Below are 26,327 nucleotides of genomic sequence, written 5' to 3'. Positions count from 1 at the left end.
ATGGTCCTGGTCATGAAACTTCTGTTCCTCACCTGCCTGTGGCCAACAGCAGTGCTACACAGTTCTCAAAGTCAGCATCACCATCTTCATCATCGGCAACAATTCTCATTCTTAAGAAAGCATAACAGGTAAGCAACATACTATCTCCATCTATGTTCATCTGATAAACTTTATGCTGTCAGCAAGCTTTCAATGCACCCTTTTTGTTCACTGTCCTGTTTTGCCAGTTTCTGGATTTATGGCATGCATAGTATTGATAGGGTGTTCCCAAAACAGAAATGATGAACTATTATTTAATTTTTCATAACCAGACATTTCATATTGTGATTTCATGAATGCTTCATATATATGCAGGTATGTACACACTCACACCCACCCACAGCTCTTTTAACTTGTGTGATACCAGGCTACTTTTGTGATACCAGACTACTATCGTGATGTACCAAGTATTCTTGCCCTCTCACTCCCATTGCAAGAAGCAGAAATGCCTTCCAAAGTTCTATTCCAATGTTATAAAGTGACTTCCATTACCTAAACAGCAGAATAGCTACACTATTAAGATACAGAAGACACTTTTATGACTCTAAATGATGTGAATTCTACCTTATTTGTAGTGGTGACAATGCATTGTCTTTCTGGAATATACTTATGCTTTTAGACATTGAAGATTGTCTCTATTAGTCTTTCCAATCAAGCAGCTGGTTTAAAATGAATAATAATATGAAAGTTTTTACATGTAAGTTTCTGTGCAAAGTGTTAACGCTTTTTCCCACAAATGCAATTTCACATTTGCCATGTGAAGTCTCTGAATGTGTTTCTAGATTAATCTAATAGTATGTGAACAGACCAATGACTGCCAGTGATAATCCAAGCAAAATCTCTGTTGGGATGTAGGAGAAATTGTAATAAGTAGCTCCATTAAAGGAAGGAGAAGGGATACAACTGATACATTTTTCTATGTACTTGACCCCCTATTAAAATGGACAAGGGAGCTCATAGTTTATTCATACAATATCACATATTGAGGAAGAGTAACATAAGTGGACTCCTCTGATGCATTAAGTTGTTTTTTCAAGTTACATGCTTTGTAGCAGGTATACAGCTGTTTACTTTCTGTCTCACTTATGTGATAATCCAGCAGTGACATATCTCTGAATCCCTGCATGTCTTGATAAAATTACATTTAAGCAATGCAAGGCAATGGAACGTCTATCAGTGACACAATAGAGGTGCCTGGAGATGCTATATTGCTCAGTACTTCTAGATTTCAATTCAAGGTCACAGGTTCAAGTTTGGTCTAAGTCAAAAGCTCATGAAAAGAATGGCTATTCCGCAGACTGTTTCAAACTCACTGACAGTTTTAGCCTGAGTTCTGGTGCATGATTATTTGTAAGAACAAAACAAAATAAAGAGAACGAGCCCTAATGTCAACATAAGGTCTAATCTGGTGCTTTTGCTACTCTCAGGAAGCAGTTAAGAATTAAATGGAAACAGAATAAAATATCTTATTGCTGTAGTGGTAAGGAGGATCTATTTTAAGATCAGCTGATACTCTTTCATCAGTGATAAAAGGGAAGCATATGGAACTGTTGTTTGCATTTATCCTGTTCTGCAATAGCGGAGAGGAGTTGCTCCATCACTGACATAAAAAGTCACAAAGCAGGAGAGAAGCCTGGTGGCAGGAGACAGCGTATTTTGTGGCATCCTGCTGGACATCCTTTGCTGACCTCTTGCCACAGGACAGCAGTAGCAATAGTAGCACAGTGTCCTCTCCATCTTTGCAGATCTTTACTAATCCATGCCAACGGATCCATACAGTGATCTTGTGAGACAGGCAGAAGTGGGTTAACAGAAAGGAAGAATAGGAACAAGGAGGAATGCCAGGACTCCATTCTCAGCTGATGCTAACTGCTATAGCAGTTTTCTTTACACAAGGCAATGCTCTGGCCTTCCATGTCTTCACTTCCTAGATCCTAGTGACTTGGAACTGAGATGAAGGCGGCAGAATTGAAGCCACAGAAGATCCCAAAGCTTAATAGCTGCAAATCAGCTTTTCTGTGGGAAGGATCCAAATGCGTTTAATTTCTCTTTGTTTGATTCTCTGGTTTTGTTCTAAAGGCAGCATTATCCTCCAGTACGTTGCAACAGGGTCTGACTTTTCACCAGACTTTTTCTTTCTGGGGAAAAACCTTTCAGCCAGCACTAGGGTTATTAGGGACACAGCTGACAGATGGCCTTGGTTAAATGGGTGGCCTTTTAAAAAGAATCCCATGTGAAAATGTTACTTAACCTACAAGTTCCACTGTTTTAATAGAGTAACCCAATTCTCCCTCCAAAGCTATTTGTCTGCATTCTCTTGTAAAGAAGATTTTAAAGCATTAACCAAAAGTACATGAGAAAGAGATTATTCTCATGGTCCATTTCCTACAGCAAAGAACAAAACATTTGACTGTCAAAATATTAGGCTTGTTGACAGTGCACGTTGCTGATATTACTGAATATTTAGAAATGCATTTTTGTGTGTGAGAGAGAAGTGTACAATTTTGATTATTACATTTGTCTGGGTTTCAAGATTTAATAAAAGTGTGAAAAGGTTTGAAAGATCCCACCACTTTATAACTCCACAGACTCTCCTGGGAATAAGATTGCTGTAACTTTTACCTTTTGGATACCTTTGATTTGGTAATAGCTAGAGTACTTGGGGACAGAGCACTGAAAATAAGCTTATGACCATTAAATCTAGGGTTATCTTTCCATAAAAGGCTCCTTCATAGTATTCTTTTCATAGATTTGCCTAGTTTCATTTTGAATATGATGAGAATTTTTTTCCCCACTACACCCATACTGCAGCAATAAAGGAAGTGTGGTATCTTAGATACTAAATTAGCGTAACTGAAATCCAAAACCTCTCCTAACTATCCTTCCTGACGTGAGTGTTAGATTTTTCAAAATCTGTCATGATGAGGATGGTGCTGGAAATATGTTTGTATCTTCATGAATACCCAGGGGTGCTTCAGCCTTCCTCCAGTATCCTACCAAGATTTTTTACCATATCATTAGTTATGCAGGGCGTTAAAACAGCAGAACAGCCACACAGGATCTTACCAGAAGTCCACCCTTATCCAGTCACCAGATTTCCTTCAGAGACTTCCTGTGTTGGATGTAATTTCTGCTGATTTAGTGCCCTTCAGTGGATTTCTTTTCCATTAACTTGTCTGATTTCTCCTTGAACCAGCATACACTTTTGATAACCTGTTAAGTTAAAGACAACCAGATGGGATACTAACCACATCAATCCCATGAATGCCACTGATTATGGAACTGCACTGATGGCATTATGTGGTTAAATGCTTTAACCAAAAATGATCCAAGTACCCTTGAGCAGACCTTTGACCTTTCATTTGCTATTAGGTATTCAAGGTTAGGTAGGAGCAGCTAAAATTGGCTTTAAAAGGAGCAACATCTGGAGTCCAGATGCTGATGTTAAGTGAATATCTGCTGGAGAACACTTCCTAGCCTTGGGTGGGGGAAGCAGTTAAGATGGAGAAAAAATGTGAAGCAGAAGTGTATTATTTTTTAATTAATTTAGAAATCTGTATGGAGTTGCTCTAAGTTTTGGTACCTTTATACACACAATGTTACTAGTATCCATCAAATTGATTCCAAGTACCGTGAACATATATCTCTGCATGTAAGCCTATTTTCCTTTACAATAAAAAAAATATATTCTGCCAAAGGAAGGTATTGAAGAAAAGATGTAGCAAGTTTGTAATTAAAGTGCTATTCTGACCCCTGCAAGAATTACCTAGCTTGAACAACCACTTTTGAGAGCAGCTAGAAATAATTAGAGATACTCCGCCATTTGTATATAAAAACATCAGCTTGAAGAGGCTGTTCAAGAAAGTGGGCACATGAGATGCTTTTCTTATAGGCAGCATTTCTGTTTATTTTGTCTTCATCCAGGAAGACAAAAGGAATACCAAAATCCCATAAAATCTCTTTTCAGTAGCTCATTAAGAAAAAAAAATCCTGCCCTGGTATCTTATGTTTTGCCTCTTGTGACTAGGGAAAGTCTTCCTCAATCACGGGCTTGCCTCTAGAAAGAAGTTGTAATAGATGTATCATAGTTTTAGCCTGCTTTTTCCAGTGAAATCATCGGAGCATCAAACAGGTATTTTCCTTGGCACAGCCAATGACAAATAACCTAATGCTTCCAAACTGTCCACGGTCCTCATGGACCTGGGCACCTCATACACGATTTCCCTACGTTTTCCAATATATCTTTCTCCAACTTTATTAGCACAATTGTTTCCCTTATCATACCAGATTCAACTGTCCAGTATTCTTGGGTCCCTGCTTCATTTAAGTAGCATTTGGAATGTCAGGCAGAAAAAAATATGAAGTTTCTTACTTTTTTTTTTTTTTTTAATATAGCAAGCGAGAGATTAAAATGAGGAAGCTTGACAGCACGAAAGTACGGCCACTTAAATCTGAGCAGCTTCTTCGCATAGAGGACCATGACTTTGCACTGAGACCTGGATTTGGAGGTAAGCAGCGCATGTCTGCACTGCACTGGTTAATAGTTTATCCTCTCTCTGGAAGTTTAGTTAAACTCAGTGTCACTTAAAATTGAATGACAGACTTAATTGCAGCTCACCTCTTTTGTTATACTCCAGGAAATAAAGAAGAAATCCAGAAATGCTTGGAGGCAAGGGACTTTTTTGTGTTTAGCATATCAATAGAAGAAACTGTTCAAATTGTCTCCTTCTCCGAACTAATTACAAAACAATACTATTAGAACAATATTCTTTGAGAACAGTGATTAAGGTATCCCTGTAACTGCGTAGTCTAGTAGCAATTAGCAAATTACTTAGTCATCAAATTTGTTTGGAGAGATTGAAATGAACCAATCAATTCCTAAATCTGTTGGCTCTGTACAAAATTAAAAAAACACCCAGAGGCCTTCAGTTTATTATCATGTTGTTTCTGTGTTGTTGGCCACTATGATGATTATTTCTTCATTTAACTAAATTGCATGTGGATAAAGGGAGTATTCAATGGGATGTTCACAGTTTGTATTCAATTTTGACTCTCCTTCATGAAAGGTAAAATGAGAAAGCTGCCCCACTAATAAGCTTTGTCTGAGCCTTTGCGTCACCAGTTCCGTGTTCACGATTCATGAAAATAGACTGAACTGCTCTGGATTATGAAGCCAAAATAAAATATATGAGGACCAATAATCAGCTATGTAAACAAACATAAACCTGGGAGGATAGCTGAAGTCTGTGGAGCTATTCTTGTTGACATCAGCTGCTGGGACTTGGGGCATGGCAACCATGCCAGGAGGGAGACCTGGGATAAGGAGAGCCTCTCTGGATGCACTGGGAGAAAGTGAAAGGGTTTTTTGTTACCCTAGAAATTCTGTCTGGTCAGAGAGCAAAACTCCTGCCTCATTTTGAACAATAGTTGAGATACATCTGTTTATTGAAAACAAAAGTAAGCATTACCTCTTGCCTCTAGTCTAATACCTGTTAGTCTGGACATCTTTTTGTTACTACCTGCTTTGCCACACAAGGAATTTAAATTTTTGAGAGTGTCATCTCAGAAAAGAAGTAGCATTTCCATGAAAGCAAACACAGTTTGGGATGTACTTTATTGCTGGATCATCCCAGAAAGCAACATTTATGATGTACATAAAAGCAGCTTTCAGAATATACCCTGTGATCTGGCAGTTGTAATTTTCCACAGGCAGTGAGGATTTTTTTTACACCCAGCAAATCTGTACCAGGCCTTTTCCCCTTGTCCTTTTATTTTCAGATGGCTAGTCATAGAGCCCATTCAATTCCTATTGAAGCCAGCTGTAGTTTTTCCACTGACTTCATTGCACAGGCCTCTCAATAATCACACTGCCATGGCTACGATTTCAGCTGTACTCCTGTCTTTCAGAAATAGCTTTCAGCAGAAGACTGCATCAGCTTTGCTTCTCTTCTATCATCCACGTGCCATAGTGTCATGGGAGGCACTTTTTTCAGTCACATCCAATAGTTCACACACTTCCAAATTTTCAGAACTCTCTTAATATGTGGAATACTTATGTATGAATCTCTCTAACACTAAAACATAAATCTATTAACATTTTTACAGCAGGCAGTGAAAAAAGTCTCAGCAAAATGAATGTGATCCCAAATTTATACTCCATTATTCCTATCTTACCATTGATTTCAATTTCATGTTACAGTAGTAAAGAATGGTTTGTTTTTCACAAAAGGCACATTAATAAGGCAGCAGCAGAGAGTTAGTACACAAGTGCGACTGCATCAGAGGATAAAACTCACCAACTTAAACATGAATCTGAATAACATACCCAGAATTATTGTATGACAGCAGAAGGAAACTTAACTAGAGAAGGTGAAATTAGAGATACTGTTGCTACAGTCATTGCCATGGCAGTCATAACATAGCCCTGAACTTCATAAAGACTTACAACACTATGGCTTTATGTATTTAAAGCAGGTGAAATTTTGGGTTTGTTTTTATCAAATCTAATGAAGCATTTCAGTACTGTGATTCATGAAGGTCTTGTATCTGTCACATGCCACAGTACATGATTTATTCAGCTCAGTGCAATGCATCAATTCACAATACTGATGGGGAAAAAAAAGAACCAGGTCTAAACAGCCAGGTGAAAAACAAGTATTCTAAAATTATTCTTTACCTTTAGAAGAGGGACAATTTTTTGCCCTCCCCTATACCCCATTGCTATTTTCTGGGTACGTCAGGGAGTTGCAATGACAGATTTTGTTGATCTGGCTCCACTATGCCCCTTACCCTGAGAAGGTCAACCATCCTTTGCAACAGTTTGGGAGAAAAAGCAGCTGGAAAATTCATGCTGTTTTCAACCTGCTGGAGATCCCTCAGTTCAGGGAACTCTTAAATCTAAATCTGGCTTGTTTGATTTCCTTTAGCCCCACACATGTGAAGTAAATGAGGCAGACTACAGGACCCAGAGTTTTTAGTATTTATAATTAAGTAACAAAGGAAAAACAAAGAGAGCACATGCTGAGTTGTAAACTGAGCAAGCTTGCATAGGAAAAAAAATGGGAGAAATGAATGTAGAACTGTTGGATACTGATGCTACCAGCTGCAGTGTTACTGGAAATAATTGTGACTTTGCTGACATGACTGGTTGCTTTCTCGTGAAAGTATATTATCGCTCTCTGGAGGTAAGAGATCCTTTTTTTGACTAAATGGACACAACTCTGCTGTCATTTATGTGAATATATTTTGGCATTCTTCTGTTGATTGCAATGCCATTCCAGCTGCACAATCAGAATTTGACTCTCTGACTGTTGATTTTAAAATTTAGTCCTGGTATTGTCCATTTATTAACAGATTAGAGATCAAAGTCTAAGAAGCATACTGTGTCAAGATGAAGCAAAACCAGCAAGCTGCTAGCAAGCTGTTTCTACATTTTTGCTATAGAAATGCTAATTTGTCTGCAGTTCATTATAGTGAGGTTGAGTGAAGCAAACCAACAATTCAGTACACCCAAATGTTCTTTAAAAAACTAAACTTATATTGCTGCGTTGCACTTACTCCCTAAACCAGGCTCTTGGGTTTGTGGGTGGCAGGGGGGTGGGTTTTTTTTTCCTTTCCTGAATTTTTTTTTTGTTTGTTGTTGTTGCCTTCTCTGTAATGTCATGGTCCGCTTTTGTTTGGAAGTCTTCAATAGATGGACCCCCCGCTGATGCAAACAGATGTGGACCAGCATAGTGATTTGAGAAATTCCACTAGGCATTGGACTGGGAGCATGGACGTTTCCTTTGCTCAAACAGCTTTACCAACTGCCTCAGTGAACATTGTAGGAATTATGTTTAGTCCTTGCTGCTTCCAGAAGCACTGATAAAAGCCAGCATATGGGTATATGAGGGGTCCTGCAATGGTATAATAATGCTTGCCGGTTCTGGTAAGGTTGTCTCTCTGCATCGGTCCTACCAAAGGAAACCAAAGACTGCCAGTAGAGTCAGAGTCAGATCTTTTAATGACTTATGTGTACTACTGTGGCCTAAAGTATTGATTTTTCAGTAGCCTGCTAAACTGATAATCTGTGAGAAGACAGTTTAAGTTTGGACTGGAGATAAAGTAAGAAATTAAATTATGTTCCCAGCACTTCTTGGAATGGTCATCTCCATGTTTTAAACTCAGTGAGAAAGGGTGAGCACAGGCCAATATCAGACAATGAACAGAGACTTCTAGCAGCTCAGATCTGAGGGCCACGATGCAGGCTGCCTTAGGAGCCAAAACTTTGTATGTTGAGAGAGGTGTTAGAGTGAATCTTTAGAAATACTTTAAAGTTACCTTCTTTTCTACTATACATCTATTTATCTATATCCTACTATTTTCTGAACTATCCTATTTCAAAATAATGGCAGAAGTCATTGGTGTGACCTCTTGGTTTCCTGAGTTCTGTCTCGACTTACTAAAAATTAACATTGTCATTAAAAAAAACACTTAGACTGGCATACAGAGGAGGTAATTTTTTTTTTTTCCTCTATGCCTTGCTTTTCTTGACAGTAAAACCCTTCCACACACTCTCTGAACTATTTTGCAGTCTAAAGATTATGGAACTACATGATCATTGTCACTGCGTACATACAAATTCTCACTGTGTGCATATATATTTAAGTATGACAACTTTATTTTCCTTTTACATTGTGTCTTAAGAACCTGTCCATGCTAACAGTGTGTTAGTTAAAGAAGTTTTAAAATCAGTTATCTCTGCTTTGTCAACCACTATAGAGGATAATAACATTAGCAAGTACTAGAAATGATGGAAGAGAATTTAGTAGCTGGTCAAGAGGTAATAGTCTTTCTAGACAGTTTGCATCCCAATCTGCAATTAAGCATAATCTTTATTCCAAATTTTCAGAGGATCAGTGATCCCATTATGCTTCCTCCCTCCTCAAGCTAAATTAGTAACATTTAAATTCATCTGAAGGTAAAAGTGGGGGAAAATGAAAGAAAATGGGGCCTAGTGAATGTTCAAAAAATGCTGCAATTCTAATAGCTCTTTGCCACCAAGTTGTTTTCTTTTCTGCACCACAACCCTTCCTGAAAGGTGAGAAATATCTTCTCACTGTGGGGGAGAAGACTTACTCTGATGAAAGGGGAATGGCTTTTTCTCATGTGTTACTGGAAGGAGCAGCTGGGGTCCAGAACACGAGGGAAATATTTTGTTAATTTGCAAGACCTCTAATAATCTGATTCTCCTGTATTTTTTTCTCTTGCATTGCTAATTCTTCCATTCCAAGAGTTGGCTACTACTAATACCAGTTCACCTTCTTTTCTCACATAAATAAGAAATAGATAAAACAGTAACAAGAATAAAATACCATTGCTAGTAATTCTCCTGTTTCACTCATTGCCAGAGGAAAGTAAATACATCCACCTAGCTTCACTTCCTTGGGGCTTGTTTACATTTCTATCTGATTTTCTTCCTCTACAGGCCCCAAAGCCTTTTTTTAGAAGAAAGTACTCCTATAGACCTTAATCCTTTCCTGTTACATAGGGAACATATGCATACCCTGTTACAAAGCCAACTGGGATACAGTGGCTGGTTTTTCTAAATTCAACATTTATCCTATGGAATTTCGGGTGCAATCCGCTGCATGTTCAAAGGTCTGACTATTAAGGAAATACTATAGAATTCACTAAACCAGTCATTATTACCGTAGAAATTGATCCTAAAATGCTGAAAGGATATCCTTTTTACATAATATCCCTTCTAAAAGGGTATTACAGAATTTGCCTGCCGTACTATCTATTAAAAAAATTCCATGCTCATCAAGGAATTCTTTTGGTATGTTTAAACCTTTAAAATAAAAGACTGGAAATGGCTTGTGTGAAGATAAACCCATCTGAAAACAATTCTGTTTTTTTCTGCTGAGGAGTAATTATCTTGAAAATCTGTGGAGCCTCCATTGTGAAAATCACTAATCCCTCTAAAATAATGATTTGTAGTAACGCTCCAGAAGCAACTGAAGCTGCTCAATTTAATAACAAAATCCTCTCTGCCATCCCCAGTTTTGTCATACTGGGAAATAAAAAAAACGGCTTTGCTATGGTTACTTTTTTTCAAAGTGAATTTGATGTTGTTGCCTGATGGTCAGCCAGAGATTGAAATTCTCAATATACTAGGGACAAAGCTGTGGTGGAGACTTAGGGGCAGACAAATCACCTCACTATTCTGGCTCATTTAGGATCTTTTCCAATGCTTATTGAAATGCTATTTTTTAAAAACATCCAATTGTGGTAAAACAAATCCAAGTGATGAAGAAATTACAGTTCTCAGCTACCTGTTCCCAATAGTCAATTATTACTGTTTCTAGTGGAGTTGGTTTTTAATCACAGAAAGAAATGTTCCCAGAAAACTACAAAGCTTAGAAGGCCTAGACCAGAGTAAGGCCAATGTGTATCTTACGGGGGTGGTGGTGTCAGTGACAAGAATATAAAAATGCTTCAGATTAGAAAAGTGAACAGCACACTGAAGTGACCAGGGTTGTATGTATGTGCACTATTTAGTGTCTTTATCATCTACTTACATTTGTTGCCAAAGTAGAGTTGGAATAGGAAGAAAATATTCACAGCTGCTATGATCTGTCAATAATAGTTCTGGGCTGGGTCAAGGGATGTAGTTTAAAAATTGTCTGTGCTGAATGCTAGACTGAACAGTATTTTCTCATTAAGCAGCATGAGTATGGTCTTTGGCCTTTCAGCAGCTAGAGAATAGGAATCTCTTTTTAAGGAGTCTGTTTCACAGTTCTAGCATTTCTACAAAATTCATTGTAACAGTTCCCTTTCTATTTAATTCATGTTAGAACCATCCACTGTATTTCTCCTGGTCATAGCTTTTGACCTCTTTTATGTTCAGTGTCCCCACTAACTTTTATAACAGTTCCCAACTTAGTGCAAGCTGTCCTTTCAAATAACCAAGTGCCTCTGTGTGCATTTATGTATAACTGGCACTTAAGTTTGTGTGCATGGAACCAACATAATCATAAATTGCCACTAATTTCTAGTTCTGTGATCAGTTCCTTTATATCTACCCAGATGAGGTGAATTAATGAAATTCTGCCCACACTGGAATAGTGCTTGTTGGAGTAGGAAGTTGTCGGCAATTTTTGCAAATCCTGAGAAAGTATTAGGAGGACCATAATTATACTTTGAGCAGCTGTCACTAAGAAAAACCTTTTCCTCACTACACATGATATATGTACTTAGAAAGCCGGTCACTTCTGTGATATGATTTGTGGGTAGCTCCTTGCCTATTTGAAGAATGTTGATGGTTGACATTTAACTTTATTTGCTTTAGACTTGTCCTTGACTCAAACTGGTAACGCTGTTGTTTTATGCAGGGAGCTGCTCCCCCTCCTCCTTTTCTACCCCCATAATTCTACATAATTAGGACTAAACCCACTGTTTTTAACATGATAGTCATGCAAATCATCCCCCAAAGCTTTAGTAATACCAGTTAAGATCAAATGTATGTTCAGATACGAGCACTTCCAGTATATCCTCCTATGTACCTCTGCCGTAGTCCCAGGGTAACAGTTTGGATCTACCTAAAATATAGAGAAGTTGAAGCTTTGTGGTGGGCAAGGTTAGATAATGCACAGGTCATCTGTCTATTTGCAGTTGCTCTAAGCAACCCTGGTAACCAACAGGCATTTCCAAGGCACAAGCCACCTCACCCCAACTAGAAATCTAGAAAGTGCCTGTTACACTGCATGGACTTTAAAGAGAGCCGAGGGTGATGAGGCCAGATTTCCATCTTCACTGCTGTTGGCATAGTCATCAGCGTTAGTACTGATCATGCTCCTAGGCGGCAGCATTGTCCTTCTGCAGCTAGCCTGCTCCCTGAGCCACCCTGCTTTGTGCACAGCTAGCTCAGGTGTCAGCTCTGCCATGTAGGCTTGTCCTGTTCCATCATGCAAATGCTGAGCTTGATAGACAACACCTCATCTTTCTGCGGTGTTTGCATTTAAATGATGTGTGAATGCCACTTGTGAATGAAGTTCACATCATGTATAAATCCCACGTTGACTTCTACTTAGGCAAAACCTGTCTTTAGTTTACATTATAGTTTAGATTTCAGTGGAGTACTGACAGGATGACTCCACTCAGATTACAAGCAGGCATTTTTGTACCAGTACTTGGTAGAAGTTGGTGTTTAGCATAAAGTAAACTACTTGTGTGGCATGCTCAAAACAAAGACAAGAAGTGGTCAAAACTGGTTTAGGAAAGGCATAAGGATTTTTCTTGATTTGTGTGAAGAAGCCTGGCTGGATATTATACATTGATGCTCTTGTACATCAGCTTCTAGGGCAGATGTCTCCTGCTGCCTCTCTTCTCCAAAAGAAGCAGCATTTTCCCAAGTGCTGTCTAGTGTTTTACTAATAAACTAATTGACCGAACTTTGTTGTCTGGAGTCCTGAATTTTGTTTCGAGCTTTGGCCAACAGAGTGAATGATGCATTCCTCGCAGAGGGAGACATGATTTCCGAGCTGGACAGCACAGCTTTTGTCAGTGCTGAAACATGTTTGTGTGTGCCTTGCCAATTCTGAACGCATTTTACCTTGCTTTCCTATACACAATGCATCTTCATTGGTTCTGTGCAGGGTAAAACCCTCCATTAAAAAAATACAAGTCAACTCAAGAGATTATAGAGCCAGATTTTAAAATACCTCAAAAATAGTTCAAGATCTCTACTGGTAAGAACTGGAAGCAGCTGTGTAATCCTCGAGGGCTGCTATTTTAAGGATAATTCCAAAAAGAGACACAGTATTGTGGCTGGTTATCAGGAGAGTGATATTTCTGGACTATTTTGGCTTGACACTGATAAAAGGAAAAGACAAGAAAAAGAGAAAGACAAGTTAAAAAAGCTATTGCTATCTGCTGCTGTTCAGACTTCCTTGTACTCATGTTTTGTACTGGGCTATTTTAAATTTGTACTTTAAAAATATTTTAACTGGCTGTTTTTAACAAATGTAATTGTAATCCCATGTACAATAATTACTATTGATTTTCATACCCAATGCAGAATATTCTTTGGGGGGATGGGGGTGGGGTGTATACACATGTATGCATATATATCTCTCCCTCCTCTGTAAGGAAGTTATTAGTCAATTGCTTTAGTGGCATGACTTGCTTGCTGAAAATTACACAGTTACATAACCCATACAGAACTAGATCCTTCACTCTAGATATTGTACACTGAAGACACTGGAAAGAATTTTATATCTTTGCTGTAATTGTTAATTGATTTTTAGTCACTATTGTAAAAATGCAAATATGGTTTTATAATTTGTTCATTCTGTTCCCATTGTGTTATAAACTCACAGCCTTTTTCAGTGGCATGAAAGAGTGGGGCAGTACATAAAATAAAGTCACCTAGTGCAGTTTGACATGTATTGTACTTGATAATAAATTATGTACTCAGTAATACACAGCGCTCCATCACAGAACATGATTACTATGTGTACACCTTTTCCCTTATGAGGTAGTGAGCCAGAAATCCTTTTTCACAAATATCTATGCCAAACTTTAAATAGTTAAGTCAGTAAAGATAATTAGGAGGCCTGATAGATACTTTGTTTATAAGTGTGGGAGTAAGCTCTGGAACTGGTAAGTAAGCTTTGCAATCTTTGATGTATTTGATATATTTACTCAGCTTTTCCCTATGACAGTTCTAAATAGCACTGCAAGCAGTTCATTAGCTTTGGCACCACAAGGAAGCTGTCACTGCTGTCCAAAGTGCAATTGGACAGTTGGCAATTGGCAACAACTAATCTGGCTGCAAAAGGATCACTGAAGATTTTGCACTTCTTTTTACAACTGTTTAGCATCTGGTTTTACTTTGTTGCCACGGACTTTCTCATTCAGTGTACTGTGGACAGACCATAGTAAATTCTGGGCTGGGGTGCTTTCTGTATGTTACGAATACACAGTCGTCCCTTTAAAAATACGGATACGCTCCTCATCACTCTTTCATTCTGTTACATTGAAGGGTCGCCAATACCTGTGGGCATTGATGTGCAGGTAGAAAGCATTGACAGCATATCTGAAGTTGACATGGTAAGTTGGTTAGCAGAACTGGAAAAAGAATTTTAGCCAAAATGCAGGGTCTCAGAAACATCCGGCTGGATGATATAGAATAATACAGTTAAAGAAAGCAAACCCTTAAAGAGCACAAGCTTGCCTTGAAGCATACAAGTAATCCTCATTTAAACTAGTGTTATGTAAGAACACATGTTGAATTTCTCCCTGGGCAAGAGGAACAGATCAGAGTGGGTAGTGCTCTGATTTGAAAAAGCCAACCATTCAGTAAGCCCCGTGGGCTTCCACATGAGCTCTTAGTGCTCTGTACATTAGATGATGAGGTTTCATGTCCTTTGCTTCCTTTGCTTATGCAGATCTGATTATTCCTGTCATTTCTGGCACGGGTGGAGCTGTAGTCATAGTAAATGGAAATTGAAAAATCAGTTCCAGGAATGGTCCTAGGAAGGAGACGCCCTCACTGCAATCAAGGACCTGTAGTACTGGAATGCAGGCTGTTCATTCCTCAGCTGAAACTGTCGCTAATAACGCCACCCAGACATTAGAGCCAAGTTGCTCCATCCTAGAATAGCAGAGCACATTAACTTTGCAGAGAGATCTCATTTACAATATCTTTTCCCAGTGAGTGTAGCTGTAGTCGCAGTGTTGAGTTTGCAATGGGATCTGTCAATCTGAACCCCTGCATTCCAATTCTGCCTAAAGTTATATAGGTGCGATGCAAAAGTTATATAGGTGAACACAGAGCAGTCAGGCTGTGCAGAAGCTCAGACTGGGTTTGCAGCATCCTTGCCATCTCTTTCCACATGTATATTTGCAGTCATGTTATTTCTCTAAATAGGATGATAAAATATTTGCAACAGTCTTTCATATTTAAAAAGTATGAAATTTAATTGTTTACTTTTATGAAATTCATCATATTGTTTCTATATGATGCATTTCATTCATAAATGTACTCATTTAAAACCCCTGTGCAATATTTGTACAAAATGAACAGATTAATGGGTTTTCCAAATAGACCTAATGCTCACGAAGAACTCAAATTAATCCCTTTGTAAAGGAACCAGAGTCCATACTGGGAAGAGCTTGTGAAGATTTCCAAAGGAAACCCCTATCCGTTTGCCTTTGGTTGGTTTTAAAGTTTCTTTTTCACTTCATTAATGGCCCAATCCAGCAGACCACTGAAATCTGTAAAAGTTTTATCTAAGCATAAATGAAGTATGAACCTCAGACTCAGACACCAGTGACAAGGCAAACAGCCAGTATCTCAGAGGTAGTTCCAACCTGTATTTAAACTCATTGAGTGGCGTTTGATTCCTCTCATTGAGGGTCCTCCAGATGCTGTCCAGAGAAGAAATTGATCCTTTACATGACTTGATTACTTTGTATTGGTTTCTATTGTATGTGAATAAAACAAGCATTGTCTTCTTTTGTTTTTAATTAAACAAAGGACTTCACAATGACTTTATATCTCAGACATTACTGGAAGGATGAGAGACTTTCATTTCATAGTAACAAAAATAAAAGTATGACTTTTGATGGAAGACTGATAAAAAAGATCTGGGTACCTGATGTATTTTTTGTACACTCCAAAAGATCTTTCATCCATGATACAACTGTGGAAAACGTCATGCTCCGAGTATACCCTGATGGCAATGTACTCTTCAGTCTACGGTAAGAACACTACCCTTTTATAAGAAAATATAAGACTGCAATTGTGGACCAATAGTCTGCACAGTGAGAAATTACTGGAAATACTTGCACTTAAGATTCTGATACAGAACTGTCATTAATCCCCTGGCATCAGATACTGGGAACTGGTGACTAGTTTACCAGTGGGAAAATAAGTTTAGGATTGATAACATATAGATCACATATTTTTCTATCATTTACATATTGTTTCCTGTCACAGGATAATGGCAGTTGTTTCATCTGTTGTAAATAGTGCTGAAGTTTATCAAGTGTTAATTAATTCCCAGTGGTTTTAGGAATATTGAAGTAGTTTTACTGTTGAGTATAGTAAAGCCCAAAATTATTAGCAAAGAACAAACGTGGGGTTTTTTTTGTCCCCTGAGTCTTTTAAAACTGTCAGTCTTGGCTATTTTCACCCTGGGATACCTGTAAATATACCATGATATTAATCGAGGCTCCAGATAGGCACAGAGAGCAGATTATTGGTGCTGGTACGAGCAGTGTTATGTGTGACTACAGTGAACTGGAAAGTGAAACAGCAATCCCAGGACTGGAACAGCAAGGTCATTAAATGTGTCTCCCTTCTATCTACATGTTACTGCTTTTCTTTATGAAGCAGATTTGGATGATGTGGCAGAAATAGTTTTAATGGAGGAATTTCCCCCCTAGGATAAAGGCCCTGAGGCCCATGCATTGCAGAAATCACAGTTCTCCAGTTTGTTACTAATTAGGCTGTGCACAGAGGTGATATTTCATCTACTCTGGATAGTTTGAAGATTTATGCAAGCACTTGAGATTTGGCTATGTAATAATTGTTCCAACAAGTAATGAATTTGTCTACCCTCTCATGAAGACATGCAGAAACCCTCACAACAACAGCTGTACACCACTTTAAAATAGTGTATATTCAAGAATCACACTGACCAGTAAGAAACAATGAGGTGAAGTATGATTTTTTTTGCTATATTCATTTGTATGCTTCATGATCGGCAAAGAGGGATCGGAGGAACTACACTACTATACTAAGGCTTACAGCAGTGGCTCTCAATGTGAGGGGTATGACATACATTCAGCTGGGGGAAAGAAGAGTGGCGAAAAGACATAAGATGGGCAAACATTCCGTCAGCTTGCTGGAGGGGTTAAGTGTCATCAAGATTAACAGTAAGAAATTGTGCACAAATATTACAAACCAAAGGGAGCATGTGATGGGAAGGACAGAAATGGAAAGAGAGGAAAAAGTTACATGGGAGGGAAGAAAAAGGAGGAAGTAGAGCTGAGGGACAGACACAGTGAGAATTGATTTGCTACCTTTGCTTGTTGCTCAGAATCCCCTTTGTCATGGGAGCCCATGCCCTGTGTCCTGCACCACATTTGCAAGCCGGTGCTCTACTTTTCTTCCTTGCCCTCATCCTCTCTGCTCCCACAGTTATCTTTCCCTAACCCTGCATTACCAGATGGTGTGTACTGGGTGACTCCTTGCTCTGACAGGTGAGCTTGCAGCCAGCCTCACCTTCCTGTGCCAGTAAGTAGCAAATCCCCAAAGTCCCTGCCAAACCTGTGGATTTCTTTATGGACATAAGCATGAAGGGCAGGTGTCCTGTCCTCTTGCTTTCCTCCTCTATCAGTTCTTATCAAACTGAGAGGCAGGGAAAGGGTTGACCTAAAGGCTGGTGAACCTTAAATGATTAAGGGAAAACAATGTGTTTCTAGCCTGAGTGGTGTTAATGCATATGTTCCTAAACAATCAGATGCTCATTAAAACATGCTTTTTGTATTGCCAGTTTTACATGCAGTGAGTAGATTATATTCCAAATACTTCTGTTCAAGAAATCTGCATATTCCACGTTTTTTCTTCAGCATCTAGCATCCAGGATTTTATTGAAGCAAAGCAGAACAAAAATCCAGATTTGTTGCTAAAATTGTTGTTCCTCTGAGCCTTTAGTCAATAGCTAAAAGACGGAAACAACATCCATAGTTGGAAGTCTTATGATGATTTTTAAGATGTACCACTCTTACAATCTCATTTCAAGCCAGTAAAATCTTACATTTGTAAAAATTTAGCTACAATGTGATTACTGATCGCAGGTTTTCAAAGGTCACTTACATACCCGGTATATCCCTTATAAGTTAAATCCCCTGTAGAATTCAGTTTCAGGAAAACTGGAAAATCAAATTAAAACATCAAATGACATGCAAGCTGTGACAAGAAAGGGAAATCTGGCAATATTTACCATATTTAAATTGCTGCCTCTAGCCTTTTTTTTTGTGTTTATTGGTTGAAATGTCAATGGACATTTATCTTCTAAGCATTTGTGAAAAAGCAGGTGGAATGCAAAATAATGTTTTTACCTAGATTCCCTTGAGCTTTTTCAGGTATAAAGCATTCCATGGGATTGAAGAGGAGAGTAGGCTTCCAGAAATTGCAGCTTATCTTTTTATGCAATTAAATATTATAATCATTCTAGCTGGGAAAATAGCACTTGGAATAATATTTTCTCTAATCTGTAATATTATCTACTTTAATCTATGACAAATCCAGTCAAGAAATGTGAACTCCCCTTGTTAATCTTCATAAGTGCAACCCTTCTATGCAAAATGTGTGAAAGGCTAATGAAGGATCAGAACAGTAAAGGGTTTAAAAATTGAAGGTAATGTACTTAATAAGAAAGACTATTTATGTTTAAAAAATATGTTCTCTCACTGATTTAGTTTAATCTTGCTATCTTGAAACAATTTTAGAAGCATCTAAAAAAGTAGAAAAACACAATCTTTAGGATTCTAAACAGCAGACTGGTTGGGGGTCTCAGATGTCTGCACAGCCCTAAGAAAGTGTGAAATTTTTCCTTTAATTTCTGTTTTTCTGTTCTTTTCTGTAGAATAACAGTTTCTGCTATGTGTTTCATGGATTTCAGTAGGTTTCCTCTGGACACTCAGAACTGTTCTTTAGAACTGGAAAGCTGTAAGTTTAATTCATACCCATTCTTCATATGTGCCTTGTTACCAGCACTCCATCTTGTTCATAATACTTTTTTCACTTATTTTGGTGTGTGACCTGAATGCTTCAACCTGTACATATTAAACTGTGGCCAGTTTGGGATCTTTCCACAACTCAGTGAGCTTTGGGAAGACAAAAAAACCATGATGCGCCCTGTTTTGTTTCGACTGGGTTGATATTCCAAGGCCTGTATCTAAAAGCGTTCCCTCCATCAAAAATCATGTTTTTTTTTTCTGGGGAAAAAAAAAAAAAGTGCATGTTAAAAGTAAAGTAAGACGTCACTATTTAACCTCATAGAAAAATGAAAATGAGTGCTTGTGTTACTGTGAAATGTCTGCCTTCTCACCCCTGACTCAGTTATCTGTAGTAAGCTGTAGAGCTGGACAACAAAAGGTAATTCTGTTTTGCAGAGCCTTTTGATATCTCAAAATTTATTCTTATTGGGATTATAAGTAAAAGTGGGATGCTGGTTTATTGTTTAGTCTTGGAAAAGACAACAGATCCCCAGCATTCAGGCAGTCTGCTCAGTGTGGCAGCTCCAGAGCTCCACTCCTGTGTGCCTTGTCACCCTGCGCATGTCCCCCATCTGTCAGGTAAGCTGCTGGCAGGGCACCGGACTGGAATCCACTTGGAACAAGGTGGAATATGGTCTTTGCAAATTTTTCTATGTCAACAACTGGCAAATTGCTGTGAAAAGAATGTTTCTTTGCAGTTTTCTCAAATTGTTTGAGTGGTCTCCTATCATTAAGAAAAGAAATCAAGCATTATTCCAGAAGAAAAGGTGATTCATTTTTTACTTTCTCATAGATGCATACAATGAAGATGACCTGATGTTATACTGGAAACACGGAAACAAGTCCCTTAGCACAGATGAGCACATCTCCCTCTCCCAGTTTTTCATCGAAGAATTCAGTGCTTCCAGTGGACTAGCTTTTTACAGCAGTACTGGTATAGTAAGCCCCTGTCATTAGAAGAGAGAAGCACAGGACACAATCGTGCAGAATGTCTTTCACATTCAAATTTGTTGCTAATAAATGACCGTTACTGCTGAGAGATCTCAGTTAAAATAAGGTCTGTCAATCACACTAGTCTGTCGGTCTAGGTCCTCAGTTCTCTTTACATTACCAATGTAACATGTTCTTGATATTAGAAGAAGAGGCCATAATAATACTTGTAACTTAACATCTGACAATAAGAACCAGAAAAAAATGCACAACAACCAAATATATGCTGTTGTGAGCTCTTGCAAAATTGTGGTGCTTCTCTGAAAGCCACTGGAGTATTGGGTTTACAGGAATCTTTGGGTCCTTGTTATATAGAAAAGCTTGAAAATGAAAACCCTAAAAGGTCGAGTACTTGAAAGCAAATGCGGAATCCCAGTGTGTTTTATTGACTAAAATCTCCTAATTTTGGGAGCTGTAAAATGTCATTCAAAATCTACTAACGATAAGATTTCTACATGAAAGCATGTATAACCTATTGAGGTCTACTTCATGGTTTGCTTAATGTTCCATGTTTATACACAAAGTTGCAGAAAAAAAATCCCTTTATGTCAGTGCTACATTGTTTAAATACAGGTATCTGTCCCAGACAGGTTTTTATTTCTCCCTATAGATCTTGAACCCTACTTTCTGCCAAACTGCATAAGGCTTTAGGAGTTTATTATAGTCTTGATTTCATGCAAGGTGGGTTTTATTTTCTTTGTATTTGCACATAGAATTATAAATTTTGAATTACTTCTCTATGTAAGTAGTCTAACTATACATTGTTAACTAGATAAAATAGCATGCTTGCTACTGTACTTTCCATCTCATTCATTTCAGTGTCAATATTGCCCTTTATATCAAGGCAGATTAATAAAATAGAAATTATGCCATATAATATGATAAAATGCATAACACTTCGGAAAAAAGTCTTTAAGACATACAGAAGAGCTGCGAGTAGCTTTATTTACTGTACTTTATTTACAGAATAGCTTCTTTTTGCATTTAAAAAAAGAGTGATTCAAGTTTGAGGTGGCTGATATTGAATGCAGAAATTCCAGTTTGAATTATCATGCAGCCTAAGCAGTGAGGAATTCACAGCGTGATCAGGTTCTTCATCCTTATCTCTTGCTCGTTTATGAGCTAAGAACGGAGCTCCATCTTTCAAGAGCCACTGTCATGTGAGAAGAGGGCTAGTGATACCTTACTACCATAACTGTGCCTTGCTGAGAGCAACGTCAAATTTGTCCTTGTTGCAAGAAGGAGACTGGGATATTTTCCACCAAACTGCTATCACTGCGTGTTGGAACTCCGTGTGGTTCTGGGAACTCAGCTGGCTTCTTTCTGCCTTGCTATTCTCATCAAAAACACTTACGCAAGCAAATACAGCCTTGTGCACAACAGGGCAACCTCATAGCACCCCTGTACCCAGGCCTTTGCAGCACCTTCGACTTCACAAATTGTAACTGCTTAACACTTATATGTAGATGTTTTGATGATGAGCTTACTCAGCAGGGTAAAAGTGAAAGGAAAGAATTTTTTTTTAAGTCACAGGGACCACTGGGAAGTAACTGAATAATGCGTGTATCGTATCTGTTAATTAGAACACTGTCCTTTGTAGACACACACTTTTCTTTGGCGTTGAGGTTTTGCTTCAGTCAGGAAGTTCCAGTTTCTCTTGTTCTTTTATTTTGCTTCTTGTTGGAAGAAAATGATTACACACAGACCCCATCCCCCAAAGTAAGTAATAGTGGGGAAGAGTCTGCACAACTCTAATAGGAGCCATCTCCCCCCGAAGAGTCTCGAGCAAAAAATGGACAAAAATGTGGCTCACGAAGCAGCCTTCTGCATTTTAGGTTCTGCATACCCTTTCCTGTGAATCTCAGGGAACCACACATGCATAGCATTTAGGCTTTTGCAGTTCCCTGGCCTGCAAAGGAGCAACAATTTCAATGCATTTTTGAGATAATTTTTGAAACCAAAACCTTTCTCCACAAGTGAAAACACATAGAGTATGTTTAATATTAGATGGGCTTATTGCTGAGATACTCTTTTTTTATAAAGATGCTTTTCGTGATGGCATGACTGCTCCAACACAGGCTCATTGATGACTCTCAATGTACCGGACAGGCAGACGCTGTGCAGCCAGCGTCTTTTGTCTTATTTTCACCTCACTATAAACTGATTTCCCTGCAATGGCAGGAGGTAGAGCACACATACTTTGCTGCACAGACAGAGCACGCCCCAAAATTCACTAGATGGCACCCTTTCCTCTAAAGTCAACGCTGGGCAGACAAGCCGGTCTGCCCGTAAGAAAAGAAGCGCTGCTTGTTGCTGTGGATTTGAAGCGGGAGAGAAGGCAGGGTACTTTTGGGGGGAGACAGGGTGTTGGCTTCACTGTCCTAGCTGGATTGGACAACGGTATTCCGTCTTTATTCTCCCGTTAGTTTCACTTGAAGTCTATTTACTTTTTTTTTTCAATTTCCTAACCTCAGTTATAACATAGTATTTAAGTCATGCAGCCATGCTGCTTCACTCCCAAGGCAGCAGTATTTTAATGAGGTAGGATGGACAGTGTAAGACACTATATAAAACCAAGGTGGCAGCAATGTTTCTTAGGCATTTACTATTACTGGTGGAGACACCATTCCTACTGAAAGGAAGGGGCCAGTGAACAGAGCTCACAAATAACACAGCTCTCTTCCCCCCAATCTGTTCCTCTCTCTTTTTTCAATAGGTTGGTACAATCGACTCTTTATAAACTTTGCACTCCGGAGACATATTTTCTTTTTTGTGCTACAATCCTATTTCCCAGCCATGCTGATGGTGATGCTGTCTTGGGTTTCATTTTGGATTGACAGAAGAGCCGTTCCTGCCAGGGTATCACTAGGTAAACCTTTAATATATATTCTTTTGGGAAGTATAGAACAGATAGGGGAGAGGTTTTGAAGTTACCTTAGCTTCCTATTTACACAGGACATGAACAAGTATACTTCATTCCTTTTTTTTTCTTTTTTTGCAAAGTCTGGGTTGGTTTCTTCCTCCCCTCTTCCCAGCAAAGTAACAAGTAGTAACAGGTAGTCAGATCCCTCAAATCCATGGTTCATGAGAAATACTTAATAGGCATAGCAGAATCTATAGAAAAGCTTTGCAGCTCTGCTTTCTGTCTAGAAACATTTGATATCTTCCTACCAACTTGGAACCAGTTTTCTGACTTTTCTGATGTAGCAAATCCTTTCTTTGTTAGGCACCTTGAAAATGTTTGCTTTGGTGCCTTAACTGTGCAAGGCACACAGGCTTCTGTGGAAGCCAAAGAGTTAGTTAGACATCTTTCTGCTCTCACAGTTTTAGTTCTGAACACCACGGCTTAGGAGAAAAAAGACTAATTGCCGTGGGGTTTTTTATAATATTATTGGTTTTCTCAGTGATGAATCAGTTGATAACACTTCAAGACTGCCTTTGTTGGGAATTTAATGCTGATGGCCTTGGAATGAGTACATTTTCTCAAAGATTAGCATCTCTGTGAAGATCTGATGGAAATTTGTTAAGATAGTGCCCCTGAGTCCTGCAATTAGTAATGAAGCTCCTGTTCTTCTCACTGATGCTAGTCCCAGAAGCCAACTGTATGTTGCCGTCTTTCTTAGACAAGTGAAAATTTGAGGATCTTTGTTTAAGAAACAAGCTTGCATTTACTGAGGGAGCCCTCAATTTTTATCTATAGCTGTATGAAGCTAGAAAAAAAATAGGACTGTAGCTACCTCAGATTCCTTTCTATTGGCACAGTCTAAAGCTATTAATACATGAGACATAAATCTATTTGTTAGACGAAAACCAAATTATGGTACCTCCTACCTATTTTTATTAATGCAGCTACCAATTCCTTTTATTTCTAAGAAATTTAACTTTATCTTTAAAAATAAAGTTTTAATTCTCATTAGGTCATTTGTAATGTTGTCAAGATGTTTTTGCTGATCATATTCTTTAATTTATACATGGATTTCTGCAGAAGGCTATGCATCAGGAGTTCTATGAATAACACACATTTCATTAGCATAAGCATACATAATTCATAGGCAATGTTAACAATAAAGTTTAAAAAGCTTAGCACCCTAGCCTAGAGTATATTTATTTTAAATAAATTGATTTCCTCTTACATGGTAAATTTCAAACTCCATCCTTCATCGTAAGGAACTTGCAGAGAGGGAGAGGGAAAACTCTTGTATGTTCTAGTGAACTTTAACTAGCATAAAACTGGAGAAAGGCTATACTGAGACCCAATTGAAAGGCCAAGCTACCAGCCAATGCTGTCTCACAGATGTTATTGAGATGTCTTCACTTCCAGTACTACATTCATTTCTTTAAAAGCAGGGCCTGGGTTGGGTGTTGGTGTTTTGTTTTGTTTTTCAGAGATAGAGCAAAACAAAATGAGACAAATAGCTGCATGTAAGAGTGATTTAAAAGATGAGGGTAAAATTCTGGACACACTGAAGTAACCAAAAATATTTATTAGTTTCAATGGATACAGGTTTTTTATGCTAGAGTGTTTTTAGAGACCCATGGAGCTATGACAGAGACAGACAAGCTGATAACATGTTCTCAAGAAGTACAACTTGAGAAGGGGTTGGGAGGGAAATTGGTGATTCTTTGGGGATTCTCTGGGACAAGAAAGTGTGCGGTGGAGACCCTGGCTCTGGGAATTGAGGGAAAACCACAAATTTGCTTTCACTTCTCTATAGCAGTGCCTAAAGCTGTCACAGAAACCTGTTCCTTATGCTGCTGAGTCACCATTGTGTCCCCACTGTTTGAACCTGGTGTGCCACAGCTCTAAGTCTATGCACTCAGCAGAGAGATGATTTACTGGTTTCAGTATTGTATGTGATAGGACCTTCATGGTTCACTCCACTTTCCAGAGCCTGTGCAATGAAGTTAAAGGCAGTGTCAATCATATGCCCTCACAAAGCTGTACTGTCCAAGCAATGGTGATGAGCTAAACAGAACCAGCTGGCCAGTAGCATGATAACCTCCCCTTTTTCTTTGGCAGGTATAACTACAGTGCTGACAATGTCAACCATCATGACGGGAGTAAGTGCCTCAATGCCTCAAGTGTCTTACATAAAGGCTGTGGATGTGTATTTATGGATAAGCTTCCTTTTTGTCTTCCTGTCTGTCATCGAATACGCAGCAGTGAACTATCTCACCACAATTGAAGAGAGAAAGCAACTCAAAAAAAGGGGCAAGGTACAATCCTCTGTGTTTTGTTGCCTTCAGAAAGCATCACAGAAGCCACAGAGTAATCCTGATACACCACTGTGATAACAGTACAGTAACCATCTCTGTGACTCCACTCTGTATCACACTTTTCTTTGCTCGGCTGAAGGGAGGAAATGTATCATCCTCTCTGAGATCTTGAGAAGGTCTGTGCTTTCTCTCCCTTCCTTTTCTTGGGGCAGAGGCTAGGGAGCACATCTCCTGTTTTTTTTTTCCCCCCAGAGGAAGGCAACATTCATTCTGTTCTCAAATACCTATTGATCAAGGTATTTTTCCTCTCTCTGAAATACAACCCCAAATGCACTCATGTAATATTCCCTCCCGTTTCCCCTTGAAGCAGAACCTATTTCTCCTTCTCCTGCTTCACCATTTTCAATTAGGAAGATGGGTTTAAGGATGCCTTTCTGTCCCAAGACCAGATAAATGACAAGGTAATTTTTAGAAAAGTGTGCCTGAAGCAGAAACATTCGCAGGTTAAACATTGGCTTTCTAATGAAGCACTCACTTAAAACCTTTGCTTCAAGAATATCCCCTCATGTAAACTCATTTGTTGGAATATCACAAGGGGAAAAACAACAAAAGGGTGGGTATGTTGCTCATGTGATTTGATAATCCCATCAAAAAACTACTCATGGAAACATTTGAAGTAATTTCCCACAACTCCAGCAACACAAAACTACAAGAAAGGCAGAGTTTCATGTTTCTGTTTCAGAAGCTGGGGCACATATTGCCAGACAGAAGCTGGCAATAAGCAGTCAGACAAGTGTGTTTTATCACATGTATCCCCTTCCTCGCTCGTGCCCCGTACAAGGGGGCAGGCCCCACAGATAGCAGTACTGTGAGGTAGCCCTCCATATGCTCTCCACAGAGGGAACACCACTGAAGAGAAAGCTTTCCTTATTTTCTGTTTTATTTATTTATAAGTTACTAAAATGGCTTCTGCTAGATGCAGAATAACTATTCTTTATTGTCAGGCTTCAGGAATGTACAGTATCGATGCAGTGCAAGCAATGGCTTTCGATGGCTGCTTTCACGACACGGACGTGGACATGGACCTGCCTTCTTGCTCAGACCGCTGTGAAGAGAATGAGACTCGAGCAGGTGCAGCCAGCGTCTCCAATGCAGACACACCTCGCATAAAGAGGAAGAGATCTCTGAAGGGAAACGTGGGCAGGATTATTTTACAGAACAATCATGTTATTGACACATATTCCAGGATTATATTTCCCAGTGTGTATATTGTGTTCAACTTTTTTTACTGGGGTTTGTACATATGA

General features: G+C 38.8%; 1 protein-coding gene across 1 annotated transcript; it reads left to right on the top strand.

The window, feature by feature from the left end:
* On the top strand, nt 1–26,327 carry GABRR3 (gamma-aminobutyric acid type A receptor subunit rho3; the record flags this gene model as incomplete). The annotated part of the gene is made up of 9 exons (XM_082492427.1): nt 1–128; nt 4,435–4,547; nt 14,066–14,133; nt 15,563–15,786; nt 18,681–18,763; nt 19,607–19,747; nt 22,520–22,672; nt 24,824–25,020; nt 26,025–26,327. The coding sequence occupies 9 exons, from the start codon at nt 1–3 to the stop codon at nt 26,325–26,327; spliced, it is 1,410 nt and encodes a 469-aa protein (XP_082348553.1).

This window comes from Vanellus vanellus, assembly GCF_965231255.1.
Source record: "Vanellus vanellus genome assembly, chromosome: 1".
NCBI classification, from domain to species: Eukaryota; Metazoa; Chordata; class Aves; order Charadriiformes; family Charadriidae; genus Vanellus; species Vanellus vanellus.
The sequence above is the reverse complement of the archived record's forward strand: the minus strand, read 5'-3'. Positions and strand labels throughout refer to the sequence as shown.